Source organism: Chelon labrosus (genome assembly GCF_963514085.1).
Source record: "Chelon labrosus genome assembly, chromosome: 21".
NCBI lineage: Eukaryota > Metazoa > Chordata > Actinopteri > Mugiliformes > Mugilidae > Chelon > Chelon labrosus.
Genome location: NC_140354.1, coordinates 901,782 through 918,369, shown reverse-complemented (window position 1 = coordinate 918,369; position 16,588 = coordinate 901,782). Strand labels below are relative to the sequence as shown.

At 40.5% G+C, this 16,588-nt stretch overlaps 1 protein-coding gene across 1 annotated transcript; it reads right to left on the bottom strand.

Moving 5' to 3' along the window:
* Positions 1-1,312: 1,312 nt before the first annotated feature.
* Positions 1,313-12,096, bottom strand: hs3st3b1a (heparan sulfate (glucosamine) 3-O-sulfotransferase 3B1a). The gene is made up of 2 exons (XM_084570243.1): positions 11,274-12,096; positions 1,313-3,261 (listed from the first exon to the last, which is right to left on the bottom strand). Exons 1-2 carry the CDS (start codon positions 11,765-11,767, stop codon positions 2,643-2,645), a joined length of 1,113 nt encoding a protein of 370 aa, XP_084426369.1. The 5' UTR covers positions 11,768-12,096; the 3' UTR covers positions 1,313-2,642.
* Between the last annotated feature and the right edge of the window lie 4,492 nt (positions 12,097-16,588).

Genomic DNA, 16,588 nt, shown 5'->3' with positions numbered 1-16,588 from the left:
TTAGATTTCAAATGTTAGTTTTGTCTTTGAGCTCATGCTTTTGGGTCATGGAGATGTATCACTGCAATTGCATTCTATTTCCAATGACACTTAAAGGTTCAATTTTGGATTTCAAAGAAGCATTGTGGAGAATTTAAGAACTGAATCACTGACTTGAATCCAGGGACTCATCCCTGAATGGAGCTGAATGTAAATTGAATTAATGACTTGCAATCATGTCTGCTGCCACAGACCAAATGTGACAGGCATTTTGGCAAAAGGCTTTACATTGACAATGCCATGAAGCTACATTTCCTCCACCTAAATGACAAATTTCTAAATCAAACAGACTGCTTTTGTGTAATGTTAGATTTTCTTTCATTTGTAAAAAGCAGCTCTGATTCTATTCAAATGCGGTGACTCAGTAGGTGGAGTGGGTTGTCCACGAACCGGAGGGCTAGCAACTTGATCTCTGGAACACGAAACGTCTTTGAGCAAGACATTATACCAATTTTCTTTCAGAATGTGTGTGTGCTTGTGTGAGTAAATGGGAATGTTTCTCTGTGACTGTAAAGTGCTTTGAGTACAAAAAGAAAAAAAGCTCTCTCTCTCTCTCTCTCATATATATATATACACATATATATATATATATATATATATATACACACATATATATAAACAAGACCATGTTCCTTAGAGGTGCCGAGTGAATGTTTAAAAAGACTTCATTCTCAAGGCTGCCAGCCCAGTATCTATTTTCCTTGTCTTCCCAACCTTCAAACAACATCAACCCACCTTTCAACAGCCTGGAGGGATGTGTGCTAACAGCAATTCCCTAGTTGGCAGCCTAGCAATTATAGCACCCCTCCTTTATCCCTTTAATTGCAAAGGAAGCTGCTTCCTGGGAGATCAGACTGCTTTGCCTGCCACCAGGGAGACTGGCTTCATCACCTCTGGCAGCCTCAGGTAAATGAGGGTGTTTTGCCAGTGAGTTAAATAAAGATTGTTTCTTAATAGAGTGAGGTGATTTATATTTCTTTGGGCCATAACTTTTGCTCTGAGATTAACTATGTAGCATGGCGAATGGTACAGGTATGTTGAGGCAATACATGCCTTCATGTTCAATAAAGATTACGTGTCTTCTGGGACATAAATATATTTTATGAAATGTGGATTGTTAAGTCTCAGCCAGAGACAGAAATGAACACTATTCACATGAAGAACCTGACAGTTTGTCGTGTGTTTATGGGGTCATGGCAACAAAATCCTCTCAGTGGTAGCAGTGAGACAGCACAAAGCAGTTAGCAGTGCTGTGCTCATTAGCCCAGTGCTATAATGTGCAAGATGGCAATTTAGACAGAGCAGTACACCTTTGTCCGCAGGGATCCTGATCCAAATATACAGGTAAAGTAGCGGGTGGTGGATTAGCAATACAAATACACCATGTTTAGCAAGACACACATTTTTAATCTAACCTGTTTCCTTTTTTCTTTTAAGCAGAGGCTACAGGAAATCCAAAGATGACAAAAATTACATTATTGATTTTGATAAACCTTATTTATTTCTCAGGCCATAAAAAAAGACATGACTGCACCTTCTAATCAACATCTCAGAAAAACCTGCTTTATTTCAATAACTGTAAATCAGTGCAGACAGCCAAGCAGTGCAAGGTTGTTGCACGAGATCAAAGAATGACACTGAAGGAAGTGCATTGGTTGGTTTTGGTTCTCTTCAGGTAATTACTGAAGAGAAATATATAGTGTGATCATTTTCACTCTGGTAGCTGATGTATTTTTGAAGGGGCACAGTTAACACATTTAGTATCACCTGCAGTAAAACAAAAAAACAAAAAAAAAACAGCTCAGAGTGATCAATGAGAGCAATTTCAGAACAGATCAATAAATGTGTCTGGCTCGTGTGATTTTGAATACGTTCTTGTTTAGACTGGCCTGCAGCTGAAAATGAATAAAAATGTCTCAGTATTTTTACAGGAGCCTCTACTGGAAGCTAGTCAACATTTCTTTGTTGAAACAGCATAAATAGCGGTTAAATCAGAGCATTTCAGTGGAAATTAAAATTCCTCTATTCTTGAAGTTGGCTCAAAGATCAACTATAAACTTAGTACCATTAGCGGATCAATATTTTATTGAGATGCTCAAGAGACCACGGCAGTGCCATGACTCAGGTCGAATTGACATTATGAGGAGCTATTACTGTATTGATCCACCTGGCAAGTGGCACTGGATCAGCTGAGGCCTGTATCGACCTGACTAAGTGGGTCCACAGACCTCTCAGGGTCAGACAAATGTTAAGGGGATATTACCAGTTATTTGTTGAGTTGGATCTCAATCAGCATAAGGTGAAGCAAAAGTCAAAATAATAATAATAATAATAAAAAAAACATATATACTGTCCCTGCTTGTGATACCTGTGCTTTTAGGAAAAAATAATTGTGCATGTCATGAGGGTCAAAACCATGAATTAATCTGGTTAGACAGCTTAGTTAATGTCATAACAATAAATTATCATAAAATAGACTTCTGAGCTTTTTACACACAAATACTGTACATACACTGTATAACAATATCTCTAGAATAATAAAATATTAATAATATAAAATAAAAAAAAACAGAGTCAAGGAAGCAGCAAGAGTCATTTTACTCTTATTCCCAGCCAAAGTCATGACCAGCCATCTGGTAAAACCTGCTATTAAAGGGTTTATAAAAGTCCCGTAGTCTCTGCACCACCTCCGGGTCAATGTTAGGATGGGTCCTGCCTTTGGTTTTACCCAAACAGTGTGGTTTGCTGTTCCCCTCAGGTCTTTTAAGGCAGGGGAAGCCTTTTGTTGGGTTGAAGTGGAAATGCTTCTCTGTGACCACCCTCCTGAGTCCAAGAAAGTCCTGGACACGAACCATCTCACCCGCAGGGTCAGTGATGAGTCGCTCTCCGCTCACAAACAGCAACTGCTGCATGGGGAAGTACTGCAACCACCGCTCAAGGTGCTTGGCGTACATGCCGATCTGAACGGCACTCCATGTGGTGTCAATCAGACCTGCTGACATGTTCTTAAAGGTCAGGCTCTCAAAAGATGGGATGTCCATCTTTTTAGAGCGGGTCTGAGTGTAGTCTGATATGGCTCGGGTGACAGGATCCCGGACGACCACGATCAGCTTTGTGTCCTTAGACATTGTGTAGATCCGAGCAGGGACCTCTTTGGTGACATAGTAGCTGGGGGTCTTCTCCATGGTCAGCTGACCCTCTGATGACTTGGGCATCAATTCCCTAAAAAGGACACAAACACAATGATTTACATTTGCACGACAGGTGAGAAAGGAAAAAAACTCATGTGTGTATTTTGTTTGTCTTAATGCAGCCCCATTTTAAAACCAACAACTTTTTTAAAATGACATTAACACTGACACTATATGTCAGGTTTAAAAACAGTGTCATCAAGAAGACAATAGTAGACTTCATGAGTCTGTGAATGTTCCTAAAGTGACAGGGAATTGTAGGTCAATTCCTTTCAATCTTATTCGATTGCCTGTGGACACAAAACACAGCTTGTGATATGTTCAACCTGAAGGAAGGCATTCATCTCTTGTTGCTGTAATTAATCTTCCAAATCTGACAAGCTTCACACTGAAACATTTATTCAATTATACAAATGATGGTTTAAAAAGTAAGCATTATGTGTTTTAACAGTATTATGTGTTTTAATGTCATGCAACTTTCTCCTCATATTTGCCAGCGAAATATGTGTAAAATATGAAGATCTGGTGAAGCCTTGCACTCCTTTGGCGAAAATGAGAAGGCTTGAGACCTGTCGTTTCTCATAACTGCATATTCTTCTTGACCCTGGATGGCTCTGGTTGATCATAATGTAGCCTGTTAACTGAAGCCCTGACTGGATAATGGCTAAAGTAAGCCAAGGGGGATTAGGACTAAGCCATACAGGCTAGAGCATTTGAGCTGGATGACTGCCTTGTTGCTCAACTAGGTCCATGGTTTGTCTCTAAAGAGAGGGGGAAGAAATACATGGTCACAGTGACAGGAGTCAGTGGTAAGTATTTAATTCACAAAGTAACACAGAAGCAAACTAAATGCACAAGGTGCGAAGAGAATAACGAACACTCCTGTGCAGCTAAGTGGAAGTACAGAATGTTTTGCATCCAGAATAAGATGTATACACACCACAGTATCACAGTGTTCATTCATCTCTGGTCCTCAACATGTGTTCACATGCGCCATAGTATACATTGATCACTGAGAAATCTGGTGTATATTAAAAACAGTGCCACTTTGTCTAAGCGCTATTAAATGCCAAGACTCCATTTAAGATTTGGCTTTTCCACCTCATAGCAAACGAGAGGGGCTGGAAATATTTCCTTCCAGTTTGACCTTCGTAACGTTTCATTTCCATTACTATCGCATAGAACATAGAAGGAAACTGGTAGATCGGGTCTACCTAACAACTTACTTTAGTGACCACATGTGACTGTCAGTAGGACATATTTTACCATATGACTATAACCTGCACAGGTAGTCGGCAGCAGTCTTAAACAGGGATGTGTATGTGCAGCACTGTCCAAAGATCCAAATCCAGTTAGTGTGACTGGGTTTCTCAAAACTGGGCTGAGGGCTTATCCAGATACTCAAGTCCATGTAGATGCACCCAATATAATAGACCATGGCCATGTCACTAAAGTGAACAACACAATTTCCAACTGTCTGTTAGTATGCACACTATCTTCCTCAATATCCCTGTCCAATCCCAGCAACTTTCATTTTACGAATGTATGTGGTGGAATTAAACAGAAAAGAGGTTTGCAAGATTTTGCTGTTTAGAGAAAAGCTTTACTGATTGTGTAGATACTTCCCACACCTTATTAGTGGTATAGAAAAAGGCGAAGGTTTCTCCTTCTTGTTCAGTTTCAGCTCCTGTTTTTCATTCTTTTCTATGGAGGTTTCTCTCCCCTAGAGCCTTGGACACCATTGTATGTGGAGGATATACCACAAACCCAATCAAAGCAGTAGGTATGAGAGTCACAAACAACTTTATCAGAAACCCCTGCAATTATCTTCTGCATCTCTTGGATACACGCAAGCAGAGCCCTGTACGCCTTTCTTGTGGCCTCAAGGGACAGAAGAATTTACAGCCAGTCAGACTTTCCACTGAGCCAAAGAGGAAAAATATCTATGCGTGAAGTCCATGCATTATTCATCTTTGCACAGATAGAGAAAGGGGAGCATCTTTGACTGTGCAGGGACTGCGGCCTTGGAGGGGGCAGATGTAGCAAGCTTTCACAATTTGTTCTGCTTAATAAACAATGTCGCCTAGAACCAATAGATTTAGATAGCATCCTCATCTATCAATCATCAGCTTCAAGGATAGGGAACAATAGGAAAAACTCAGACAAACCAAAGCATACTTACTGCTGCCCCTTTGTGAATTTCTGTTTGACTTGTTAAAGCTAAAATCACTGATTCACTCTGCAAATGTAACATCCAAGTTGAATTCACATGCATTTTCAAAGTCATAAAGAAAGGGGTCTGTGCGTTGTTTCTACTTATAACTGACGCACTAAAAATACGTACAAACATCCTTCGTCCTCTAACATGAACTCACAGGAGAACAGCAGGAATGGAGAGATAACAGGGGAGGTAGAGAAGAAGACAATTAAGAGGATGAGATAAAACAACAGAAGAAGGAGTAAAGAAAGGATTAGGTGGAATCTGTTGGAGCAAAGATTGACCCCCTCTGACCCCGAAGCCTAAGTTGTCAGCTGCCAATTCAGATGCTGGTTGTGCATTTTCAGGCTTCAGAGATACAACCTATTAAACCAGAAGTGATGTGTTGTGCGAATCGCTGTGTTTTGTCTGCCAGGGAGTGATTCAATTTTCAATTTGAATTCAATTCACTTATATTTATGTATGATCAATGACAATAAAGAATTATCTCAAGATGCCTGAGACCCCCAGAGCAAGCACGAAGGTGGCGGTGGCAAGGAAAAAATCCCTTTTAACAGGAAGAAACCTTGAACAGAACCCAGCTCATATGGAGGGACCCATCTGGTTGAGGCCGGCCGGCCGGGTAGAGACAGAAAAAGAGAGAGAAGAGAGCAGCAGGAGGGAAAGACTGAAAATGAATATAAACAAGAGGTGACAGGTGAGTAGGTTGAGAATGGTCGGAAAAAAAGCAAGGTGTGTCACTGCATGCAGCTTTGGGCTGACAGGATGATGCCTTTCGTAATGACTTGACCGATGTAAAGAACACGTATAGTATAGTGGAGCAAACTACATAATGTTTGCATTCTGCATTATTCTTCTTGGCCCGTTCTAACTGGCATTTCGAATTAAGCTTTTCAGAGCCCTGTCTCAAGGGACAGCGCCAGGGAAAAAAACACTGTCAACATGATCTAATGTCATGATGAGCTCTAATCTTACCCTGCAGCTATAAGAGTAATTAAGCCACTGTGAGAATCAGCCCTCCTCTAAAAGACAGGATGAGAGGTGGTGTTATGCATCCACTTGGAATAACGAGAACAAAATTAGGCATGTGCTGGACAGAAATCAAAGAGGACAGCATCATTCTTTGGTCATTGCAACCCATTAGTTGAGGTGTACGAAGGAGATCATCATCCCACTTTACATAAATCACCTTTTTATACTGTATGACAACTGAACGCATTCAGCTTCTCAGCAGAATTTCTGAACAACATTGATCATGGCCTTTTTCATCCTCCTTTACTTTCTGGATGCAGAACTCAAGGCCACCTGGCTGTCTGGCGGAAGCAGACCCATCCTATAGGGGAGGAGGAGAGCCAGCGTATGAACCATCCTGGCTTCCTCACACAACCGTCAGCCTCACAGTTGCTTGTTTATAGAGCCAGTAAGCACTTTTAATCCAGGGTTTTGGTGCTGGCAAAGTATAAACAAATGCGGTTAAGCTAATCACACTGAGTGTTTTTGTAGTCACTGTGAAAGTAAGCGCACACAGATGAAAAATGATACTACTGTCAGTGCAAACTACACATAACAATAATAGGTCAACAGAGCTGACAGTGTGAACAGTGCTGGTGTCTGATTCAGTAATGAATGACAGCTCAGAAGGACTTATCAACAAGTGTGACTCATTACTTATAGACAGATATAGATAAAATAAAGAGCAAACTCCCTGTGGCAACAACGAAAAAAAAAAAGCTGACAGTAAACCAGGTACAATCTTAAAGGCAACTAAGTGCAGACATTAAATACTGTGAGAATATAATTCAACTCCAAGACACTGGATAAGTTCGAGATGAACAAACACATAAACCGCCATTCATTCAATCAATCAATCAATCAAGTTAATATAATATACTGGTTGATGTTGGAAGATTAGACAGTTTATACTTGCCTGCAAGCAAGAATAGCTCATGTTTGGCTAATATTATTATGAATATTTGATTCATACAGTTATGATGTTAGAGTTTCCATTTGATGAAGAGGAAGTTTCTCCATTGAATGTAATGTACGTATCTGACTTATGTTGCAGTTGGGAGAATTAGGTAATTCCCCACAGATGCATGCTGCTCTGAGAGGATCAGCAAGCAAGACTTCAAACAAAGACTTGCTCTGACTTTCTGAGAGAAAGACAGACACAGGAAACAACAAATTCTCTCTGAAGATGCTACAAAAGAGCAAGACAAGGAAGTCAACAACTCCTGGGGATGTAATAAACGCGTTTTGTTTCAGTGTTTCCAAAGAGCTGTGCTAAGTGCTGTGATTTGACAAATTGCCTCAAGCAAAAGCCCAGGAGGTTGTTGCAGAATTTTAAATTTTCATTGTCTAGAATAGGGACAGGAAGTGAATGCTACCATTATTAACGATATAGAGGGTTTATTCTAGGAATGGTAAAAAAAACTGTCAAAAGCAAACTGATTGAATTGTTTGCTTTTTGTAGTACATGAGGTTTATAAAGTGCAAGGTTCATGATTGGAAACCCTTGCACTTGTAAATTGCTTCTTAGATGCATCTTTTTATCAACACACTTTTCCTCTCTTTTCCACTCAGTGTGCTGACATTAGTTTAAGCTGGGAGATACCTTTATCAGGAGCTCTCTCCCTTATTCCCCCTGTGTCCTTGCAGCTGGAATTGTTGAGTAAGCAAAAAGTCAACAGTGGACTCAAATGAACCTACTCTTGGGAAATGCTGCTTTTCAAACTCTCTTAAAGTCAACTTTCAAGCTAAAAAGCTTAAGTGTAGTATTTCAGTCTTTTCTTGGGCAGGGTCCATGAATGTTCTTTCTGATGAACCCCTGCTGGGCTTCGTCAAAGGGCACTTTCACCCTTCTGAGCACATTTGCATACAAAGTGAAGGCAGAGAAAACATGTTTCACACTAATTGTCTGCTCCTTTATTATCAGGGTTAATGCAGTCTTCAGGGGTTCTCCAGCATCCCCTTTCATTGAGCTCCATAGAGCAACAGTAAGAAAAGACTAAATTTACTGCCCTCTATCTGCCACTGGACTGCAGTAAGCCCCCCTGGGGCTTTGCGGAGGATTAGTTGTCTTCTCTAGACACCCTCAATGAGTTTGTCAGAAAGCTCTTCTTTGTTCTACATATGGAACCTTGAGAAGCAAAACATGATTACAGTAATCAAGTCACATCTACTGTATAGAAAGCAGAAGACCTTGGTTTGAGTGTTCATTTAGCAGATGAGTAATTAACCTGCTAAAAAAAGACATATAGAAGGAAGTTAAAATTAAGCTGTTACTAAAGAAAGGAGGGGCCAAGGAGGAGGCCGTTCCCACGGCTTTTGGGAGTTGCCTCCTGTGCTCTTTGTGAGTAAGTGTGCACAATTGTCTGTCTGGCTCTCTTTTTCTGCAAAGGGCTGAGAACGTGTTATATTGTGTTTGGCGTCCCGTTGTGTCAGGGCCTCTACTCTATATGGGGCTCCAGAGGGATGGACACAGCGGACCTCCAGCAGGATGGACACGCCATAGTAGACAAATGGTGTGGGCACAACTCAATGCCACCATAGGAGCTGAGAAGCCCACCCAGCAAACTGCCCCCAGTCTCCCCTCACCATTAGTCTGGGGGCGAGGAAGTGAAACACATGTGCAAACAAATCAGTGCATACCATGTACTAAATTTCATTTTAATCGAAGAAGACATGCACAATAACAGCTTTTTTAAAATGCATCAAAATGAAGAAAATTATTCAACATAATGATATGCTCCAACTTTCTGAGCACCACTAAATGATCGTTAAGAGATGACTTGTGCTGCACGTGGACTGTGACAACTGAAGCCAAGCTGTTTTGATTAGTCAGATCTCCTTGCAGGGGAAAGAAGTCTTCATCATACAGTATGTTCTCAGAACCAGTGTTCTATGTTCAATAGTTGTGTGTTTAATGTGTGCTTGGCACTCAACACCATAGAGGATTCTATCTATATAAAAATGCTTCTTTGACAGAATATTAAAGTCTGTCTATCATCATTCTTAATATGCATTGCACAACTTGTGGATTGAGAAAATAGCAGGAAGTTTTATCCCATTAATTAAATAAAGTCATCAAGCATAGGACAATTTTAGTTTGTTCTAGCTCAGTCCGTAGAGACAGACAAAAGATCCTCTTCACAGACTGATCATCCAGAAACGTTCTAAACCTGTCTGGAAATTCTTAAAGGAGCTTAAGTAAGAAGTCCTTTGAACAATGCTCCACTTCCCCTATTGTAGCTTTATGGAGCCAGCTTTGAAACAGTGTCCAGGTCCTTTGACACTGCAAGTTAATCCCTCGACTCGGTCAAACGAACACCTGAAGTTAAAACATCTCTTTTTTTGTGTCTTGTTAAGAATGAGGTTGCTCAGGTGTAAGGCTCTTCATGCCAAACCATTTCCAGTCAAATTCTGGGTCATACACACAGTGTTTGTGATTTATTTCCCGAAAGAGGAGAAAATTGTGTAACTGTGCAGCTGAGTCAATATTAATGTGCTTGCATACTAAGGTACAAGGACAATAGTTGCCATGGCAGTGATCTCAGTATAAATTTTACATTACACAATCTTGAAGGTGTAGGCAAACACAAATGCCTGCAGCATTGATGTCTATTTGGATTAAAGATCAAAACAGATCACTGCACCTGAATCAATACCCTGGAACTTCTTAAATCTTGGATCTGACTCTGGGCTGTTCAGTAATGGCATCATGCAACTCGCTGACTCCTAACTCTAGATTGAGAGCCGTGTATCTGAACTGCATTCAGAATTCAGGCTAAATTTAACTGGAAGCTTTTATGTTTTCCTCCCTGGTTCCACCTGTCCCTGTTATAAAGCCACAAAAAGTCTAAGTCCAAGGACAGATGTTAAAAATCCCTGGACCTGGAACTCTCAGTGAATGACATGCGGACAAACACAAAGTAAGCTGTGCTTTGTAAATAATGTAAACGACTGAGAAGATATCAGCTCAAACTGAACATATAGTCTTCATTTAAATGTGGACTTGAACACTTGCTGTACAGTTAACGTTTGATTACACCTGCAGTTCTTAGAGCAGTAAGGTTTACACATTAAACCGCATGTTTAAATGACCTGGCCCATATCGCACTGGGTACAACAACAACTTGCACTATGCTAGATAATGTTATCACCTGAGGTCACACTTATCATCCTATCAGCAGGGGTTTATTGTGTGGCATACCAGTGGCTTCAGTTTCATTTCATAATAAATATAAATAAATAAAAAATAATGATAAGTAGCAAAACTGAGAATACTTCCTAAGTATTTGAGGTCCCTTTTGGTTTACAGCACTTAGACATAGACATAAATTGGTACAATTTCCAAGCACACAGCAGATTTCTTATAAAAGCACAACTACTCCTGCAGTTGTAATTTAATAAAACACTAAGACGCCTCTCGCACTAATGAAAATCACTTGATTATCGCAGCTCATTAACACGTTTTGGTTTTTTTGCGGTTGCAGAAAATGTTCTCAGACTAAATGAATTCTCAGGCTAATATATGGTGCAGCAAAGGTTGAATGAAGCTGGACTTTCTGAGGGAAAAGGTCTGTATTTAAATTCAAATTATTTAAATTGATCAGCGCAACCAAATGTTCAGACGCATTTTTTAAAAAAAATCATATTTTTTTTATTTTATGGAACAAAACTTAAAAAGTTAGGTGAACTGAGTTGTTAGTAAATAATAACAATAAAAGAGCAACAGCAATGTTTTCTGCTGTTCTGAAGTAGATTTTGATACATGTTGCGAGTCTTATAATAGCTCTTAGATCATAATTTTGAGTGGGGTGTACCTGTACCACTCCAGCCCCTTGTCGTAGTTGCGGTCGAAGAAGTGCGGCTCCGCTCCCACCGCTCTGATGTCTGGATGGAGGCGCAGAAACTCCAGCAGTGCGCGGGTCCCTCCTTTCTTAACCCCGATGATGATTGCCTGGGGCAACTTTTTACTTTCCGACTCATTGAGGAAACCTGACATGGCATTATCATCCAACGCCTTCGCCTCGCCTCTAATTTCATCCCACTCGTCTCCTCTGCTGTCCAAATCGTTTTCGTTATTCAGTAAGTCCCTGGAGGCCCCCAAAGAAGACTCCTGATTGTCAACTTCTGCATTGTTTTCATGTCTGCTGACCGAACCGTAGGTCAGATTTGGCACAGTGGAGCAGTAGCCAACACAACAATATATCATATACACCCAAAGAGACAGCATTATACAGAATACAAATAGTTTGTTTTTCACGTGGGATGATGGCACAACATGTAGACTATGTAAAATCGGACTATATTCCATAGGAACGCCGTGACAAAGTTATATTCCAGGTAACAGGCATTTTGTCAAAGCTGCCTCACTCCTCTGCCATGGCTCAAATCCTGGACAGTCGGTGCGCAATTCCTCAAAACACAATTTATAGCCAAATTGGAAAGTAAAATGAAACGACATGCGTTCACCTCCTGCGTCCGTTCTAGCTCTGCTTGAATGTGTGGATGGATATTTTGGAGAGCAAAATCTGAAACTAAAAGATAAAGTATCACCAGTTGAGCCGTAGGTTACGCGCGCGCGTCAGGTTTGCCTCCCATCACTGGCGCTCGGAGTGCGAGCGTTTTACTCACTGGCACCAAGTTATCTTGGCAACAGCGTCAAGTGGGATAGAACACGAACGTGTACTTCCGGTATATACTTTCAAAATAAATGAGGTATATAGAACAACTATATGAGTCATAGTTAAAAGATAAGGATATCACGTTTGTTATTTATTTTAATATGCAATATGTAGCCTATAGACTAGTTAGGCTATTAGGGAATGAAAATTACTTGAATACAAAAAAATCAATGAGCTCTCTTTAACACGTGTCAAAATCATTTGTCCCGTCTCTAAAATCAAGGTTAAAAAAATCGAATTTTCTGTAAAATATCTAACTAAACCTGTGGTTCCGCACCATATAAAATACCTCGTGCCCATGCTTTTATTTTGAAAGTCACGGCGAGACACGTCCGGCGAATAACTGGCAAGGGTGCTCAATAATCCCTGCTTCAGGCTTCATATACGCATTTCGCTGGAAACAATCATTCAATCAGTATTTATTTTTTTGTAAGCCTATTGCGACCACCATCTCATTAACTTGGGCCTACACTGGTTAAAACTAAAGTAATGGCAAGTCATTTAGACTTAGGCTACACCCTTATATTCTGAATTTCAGACCACATTGGCCGTAGGTGTGCATGTGAGTGTGAATGGTTGTCTGTCTATATGTGTTATCCCTGCTACACACTAACGACCTGTCCAATGTCCAATGACAGCTGGCATAGACCCCTCCCCCACCCCCCAACCCCCCAGACCCTCCAGGTTACAGAAAATGAATTACTATGTGGTTCAGTAAAAAGATATGTATGAAAACATCAGATTTACTGTAAACTTTACAACCTCCCGAATGTGTGCCAGGTACTGTATGAACTGTCTGCTAACATCCTCATGGGTGAATGATTGAGTGACTCAGAGCTAATTTGCCTCATAATAATTCCTAATTGCCTCCGTAATTAGAAAACAAAAAGAGGAGAAGGGGGAGGCACGCTGTTCTAGATAACAGTTGTTATCAGTGTGTTTTTAGGCTCCATGAAAGTAAATGATTTACTCTTAAATGATGTGGAGGTGGAGCCAGTGGAAGCCTGTGAATTTTTAAATGCCATGAAAAGGTTGGTCTGTGTGTTTTGTGTTCGCACCTTTTTTTGGCGCAGGGTCAAAGGCCTCCAGTCCCATTGCACCCCTGAGCTAGCAGAGGATTAGCAGTATTACCCCAGACGTGCCATGTCAGTCAGAGTTTCACCAGAGACAACCCTGCCCCCTTCACCTAAGCCCCTTATCTCATCTCTCAGACACTGCTCTATGTCATATATGTGTGGGGATTGTGTTTTGTAATTCTAATAGTTTCCACCATGCACTCGATTAGAAAAATATGTGGCTTGGTTAGAAGTACACAGCAATGCTTTGCTCTTTCTACTCTGTGTACAGATCATGTTTGTCCTTGGTCTGTGAACTTGTAACTTCACAGACCAACATTTGGAACAGTTACAATATGTTTATCTAACACAACACTCACAGCCAAAGCTCTTCTGACAAATTCAATCATTTTTTTTCCAACTGTAAACACATAGCAACTTTCTTAAGTAATTAACTGAGTAATTTATTAATTGAGTCCAATATTCAGCCACCATCAAGTGACTTTTTAACAATTGTGTATGACACACTACACAATAAAACTCAGTTCAAATGGGACATGGGCCCCATTGTTGACTTTTTCTAAAACTTCCTTTTTGCCTGCATGGAAGGGATTGACAGACCTCAAAGGTGAGCACAGTCATCAAAGGATGAGACTTATAGGCGGTTTATACTTTTACATTAAGTTGACGCAGAGCCTCCGCAGACCCTAACGCCATAGCTGATGTGTACTTCCCCAAAAATGTAGCTATGTGCCACGGCGATGCAGAGAGAAAGAGCTGTGATTGGTCCGCTTGGTAGTAGTGTGTTTCCACTTTAATATTTGCGGCTGCTTCTTCATCTCCACAGTTTTTCAAATTGATTGTTTTGGATCAAATAAAGAATCAGTTAGGTTAGCTGAGGAGGTTTGGAGATATAGACATTTGTATCACTCGTGGTCGGAAAGTTTCAGTCACCATGGTTGAAAGTGAAGCAGGAAGTGGAAAGTGAATCAGGGAGTCGAAACAAAAATGAACCTGACTGGAAAAAACCCACAGCGGCGACTAGTGTTTGGGTGGTGTTTTTACAGAGCAAGCCGGACTGACGAGTGCACAAATATAAATGGCTCGCACCGGGGTTGGCTCCGTGCGTAGGTTACAGCGTCTATGTCCCACAGAGGTATAAACACCGCTAACACCGAGTAAGAACAAAAGACACCTGCAGCAGGATACAAGTAGACACATGCAAATGGTACACTTTTGTCACAGGAACCCATAAACGTCACATCATCAGTACAATTACACTAAGTGAACTGTATTGAAACACTTCTCCTCTGCAGTCTAAACTGAGGACATAAACAGCACCCAGCTCATATATAAAAGTCAAACAGTCAAATAAATGCCTGCATCAAGAGTATACAGAGATAGTGTATTATTGAAAGTCAGTATGTGCTGTCTACAGTGTAGCTTAGTTGAATTAAAAAGTTTAAATGTGGTAGTTCAAGATCCACCGTGCAGACTGATGCTGCTTTATTGCCAGGAGAAAAAAACTTTGTCCTTATCTTGTGTCACACTGGTGATTTCATATTAAATTTTCATATTAAATATTTAGTTAGTTAACAGCTGCAAGGACAGAATATTTTAAAAGGCTCTCATTACTAATGAACAGACGTCACTCAAGGTGCCTTTTCCTTTTCAGGCGATCATTTATAATAGCACCTGTATGTTTTTCTGAATGAATGAGGCAAAGCTCCAATGATGCAGCACCCCTGTTGAGTATAGGGGTCTTTATTGCGACTCAGGACACATAGCGTTCACACTACCAGAGGAATGTGGACATATGCAGACACATGAGACCCAGACCACTACCAAAGTTGGTCAGAGATTGGATCTCTCAGATGTGATCTCAATGTGTCCTGAGGGCGTTCACACCTGTCTTTTATGTAATCTCATCACCCAGATGGGATCATAATGCAAGGGCTGAACAGGCTCAATAACTCAAAAGGACATGTGGTATCCCACGCAAACCGCCCGCTCAATGTCACTTTAATGATGCTGTTTACAACCTACAGCTGCTTATCGCCTTGTCCTGTAAATACATTTTGAATATTCACCTTTCAGCTGTCCTGTAGTTCTGTGAATAAAGAGGGAAGCAGATGCAAATGTATGCCATGTGTGTTACTATGTGTGTGCCGTTCTACACATGTGCATGCTTAAAACCTATGATAGTGTCTATTGTGAACATGTTTTTGTTTTTGATCTTGTTTTGTTTTTTGGTAAATACTCTCACACACACGCACACACAAAAAGAAAACCTAAACTGACAACATGCTGCAATTTACGTCACTACTGTAGCAACCTCCAGATGTCAGAGATCTCAGCCATTTGATCTCATCTGCAGCTCTATCACAGAACAAACAACAGTGGGAATGACAACGGTCTTAAAAACACAAAGCCTTCAGTCTAATGACGGGGTTATTGGGTGAGCCGAGAGGCAGATCAAGACACTTCCCTGACTCCATTAGTCCTCCTTAAAGGTCTTCAACTCTAGCTAAGGCCATTTAAAATGTCTATAAATTCTCCGAAGCCATGCTGGAGACCATCTTATCTTCTCTTAAGGAATAGCCGTAGCCTGAGCGGATTTCCCCACTTGATCCTGTGGAAAATGTCTTATCCCTCACTGATGTCCTCCTGAACACGGAGACAGCCCTGTGGCAGGTTGGGGAGCTCAAGCTGGATTAGAATTTCTGGTTCTGCCAAGTCTTTCACAAGCTGAAAAATCCCTTTATGCTGTTAGCCCATTTATAGAAGAGTGAGGCTGTACTATATAAACAGAATTGGTGGGACATTTATAAGTTTGGTAATGAGTATTTATATCAATTGAGTGATACTAGCTCTGTTTCTTCAGGCTCCTGATAGTGATTCTGATACTGTATAAGGTCAATTTAAAGGCATGCATCCACTGGTCCATTTGTTTTGCTAATTTTTAAGGAAGATTCATGTATTGCATAGTTCACAGACCACAAACTTGTGTGCATTGGTTTGCTTTAGCCCTTAAAAGACTATTCACGCAAACTCAAGACACGTGGTGAGATTATTTGAGGTGTCTCAGAAAAAGTTTCACAAGCATCAAAACGGGATGTGTATGCCTGTAATCATGTGAGGTGCTTAGCTCTTTCTCACAATATCTCGACAGTTAACACGTTAATTATCAAGGTTGCAGTATATCCTATTATATATTCATCACCTTGTTTTGAATTCTTTTTGAATTATTGTATAAATTGCATTCTTTCCCAACTTTCCCATTTGAACAATTTTAGTTTTATACAAAAGTCTGTACACCAGTGTTTCAATAGCAGGATTTTGTGATGTAAAGGAAACAAATGAGGATAAATTACATTTGAACTTGCACATTTATTT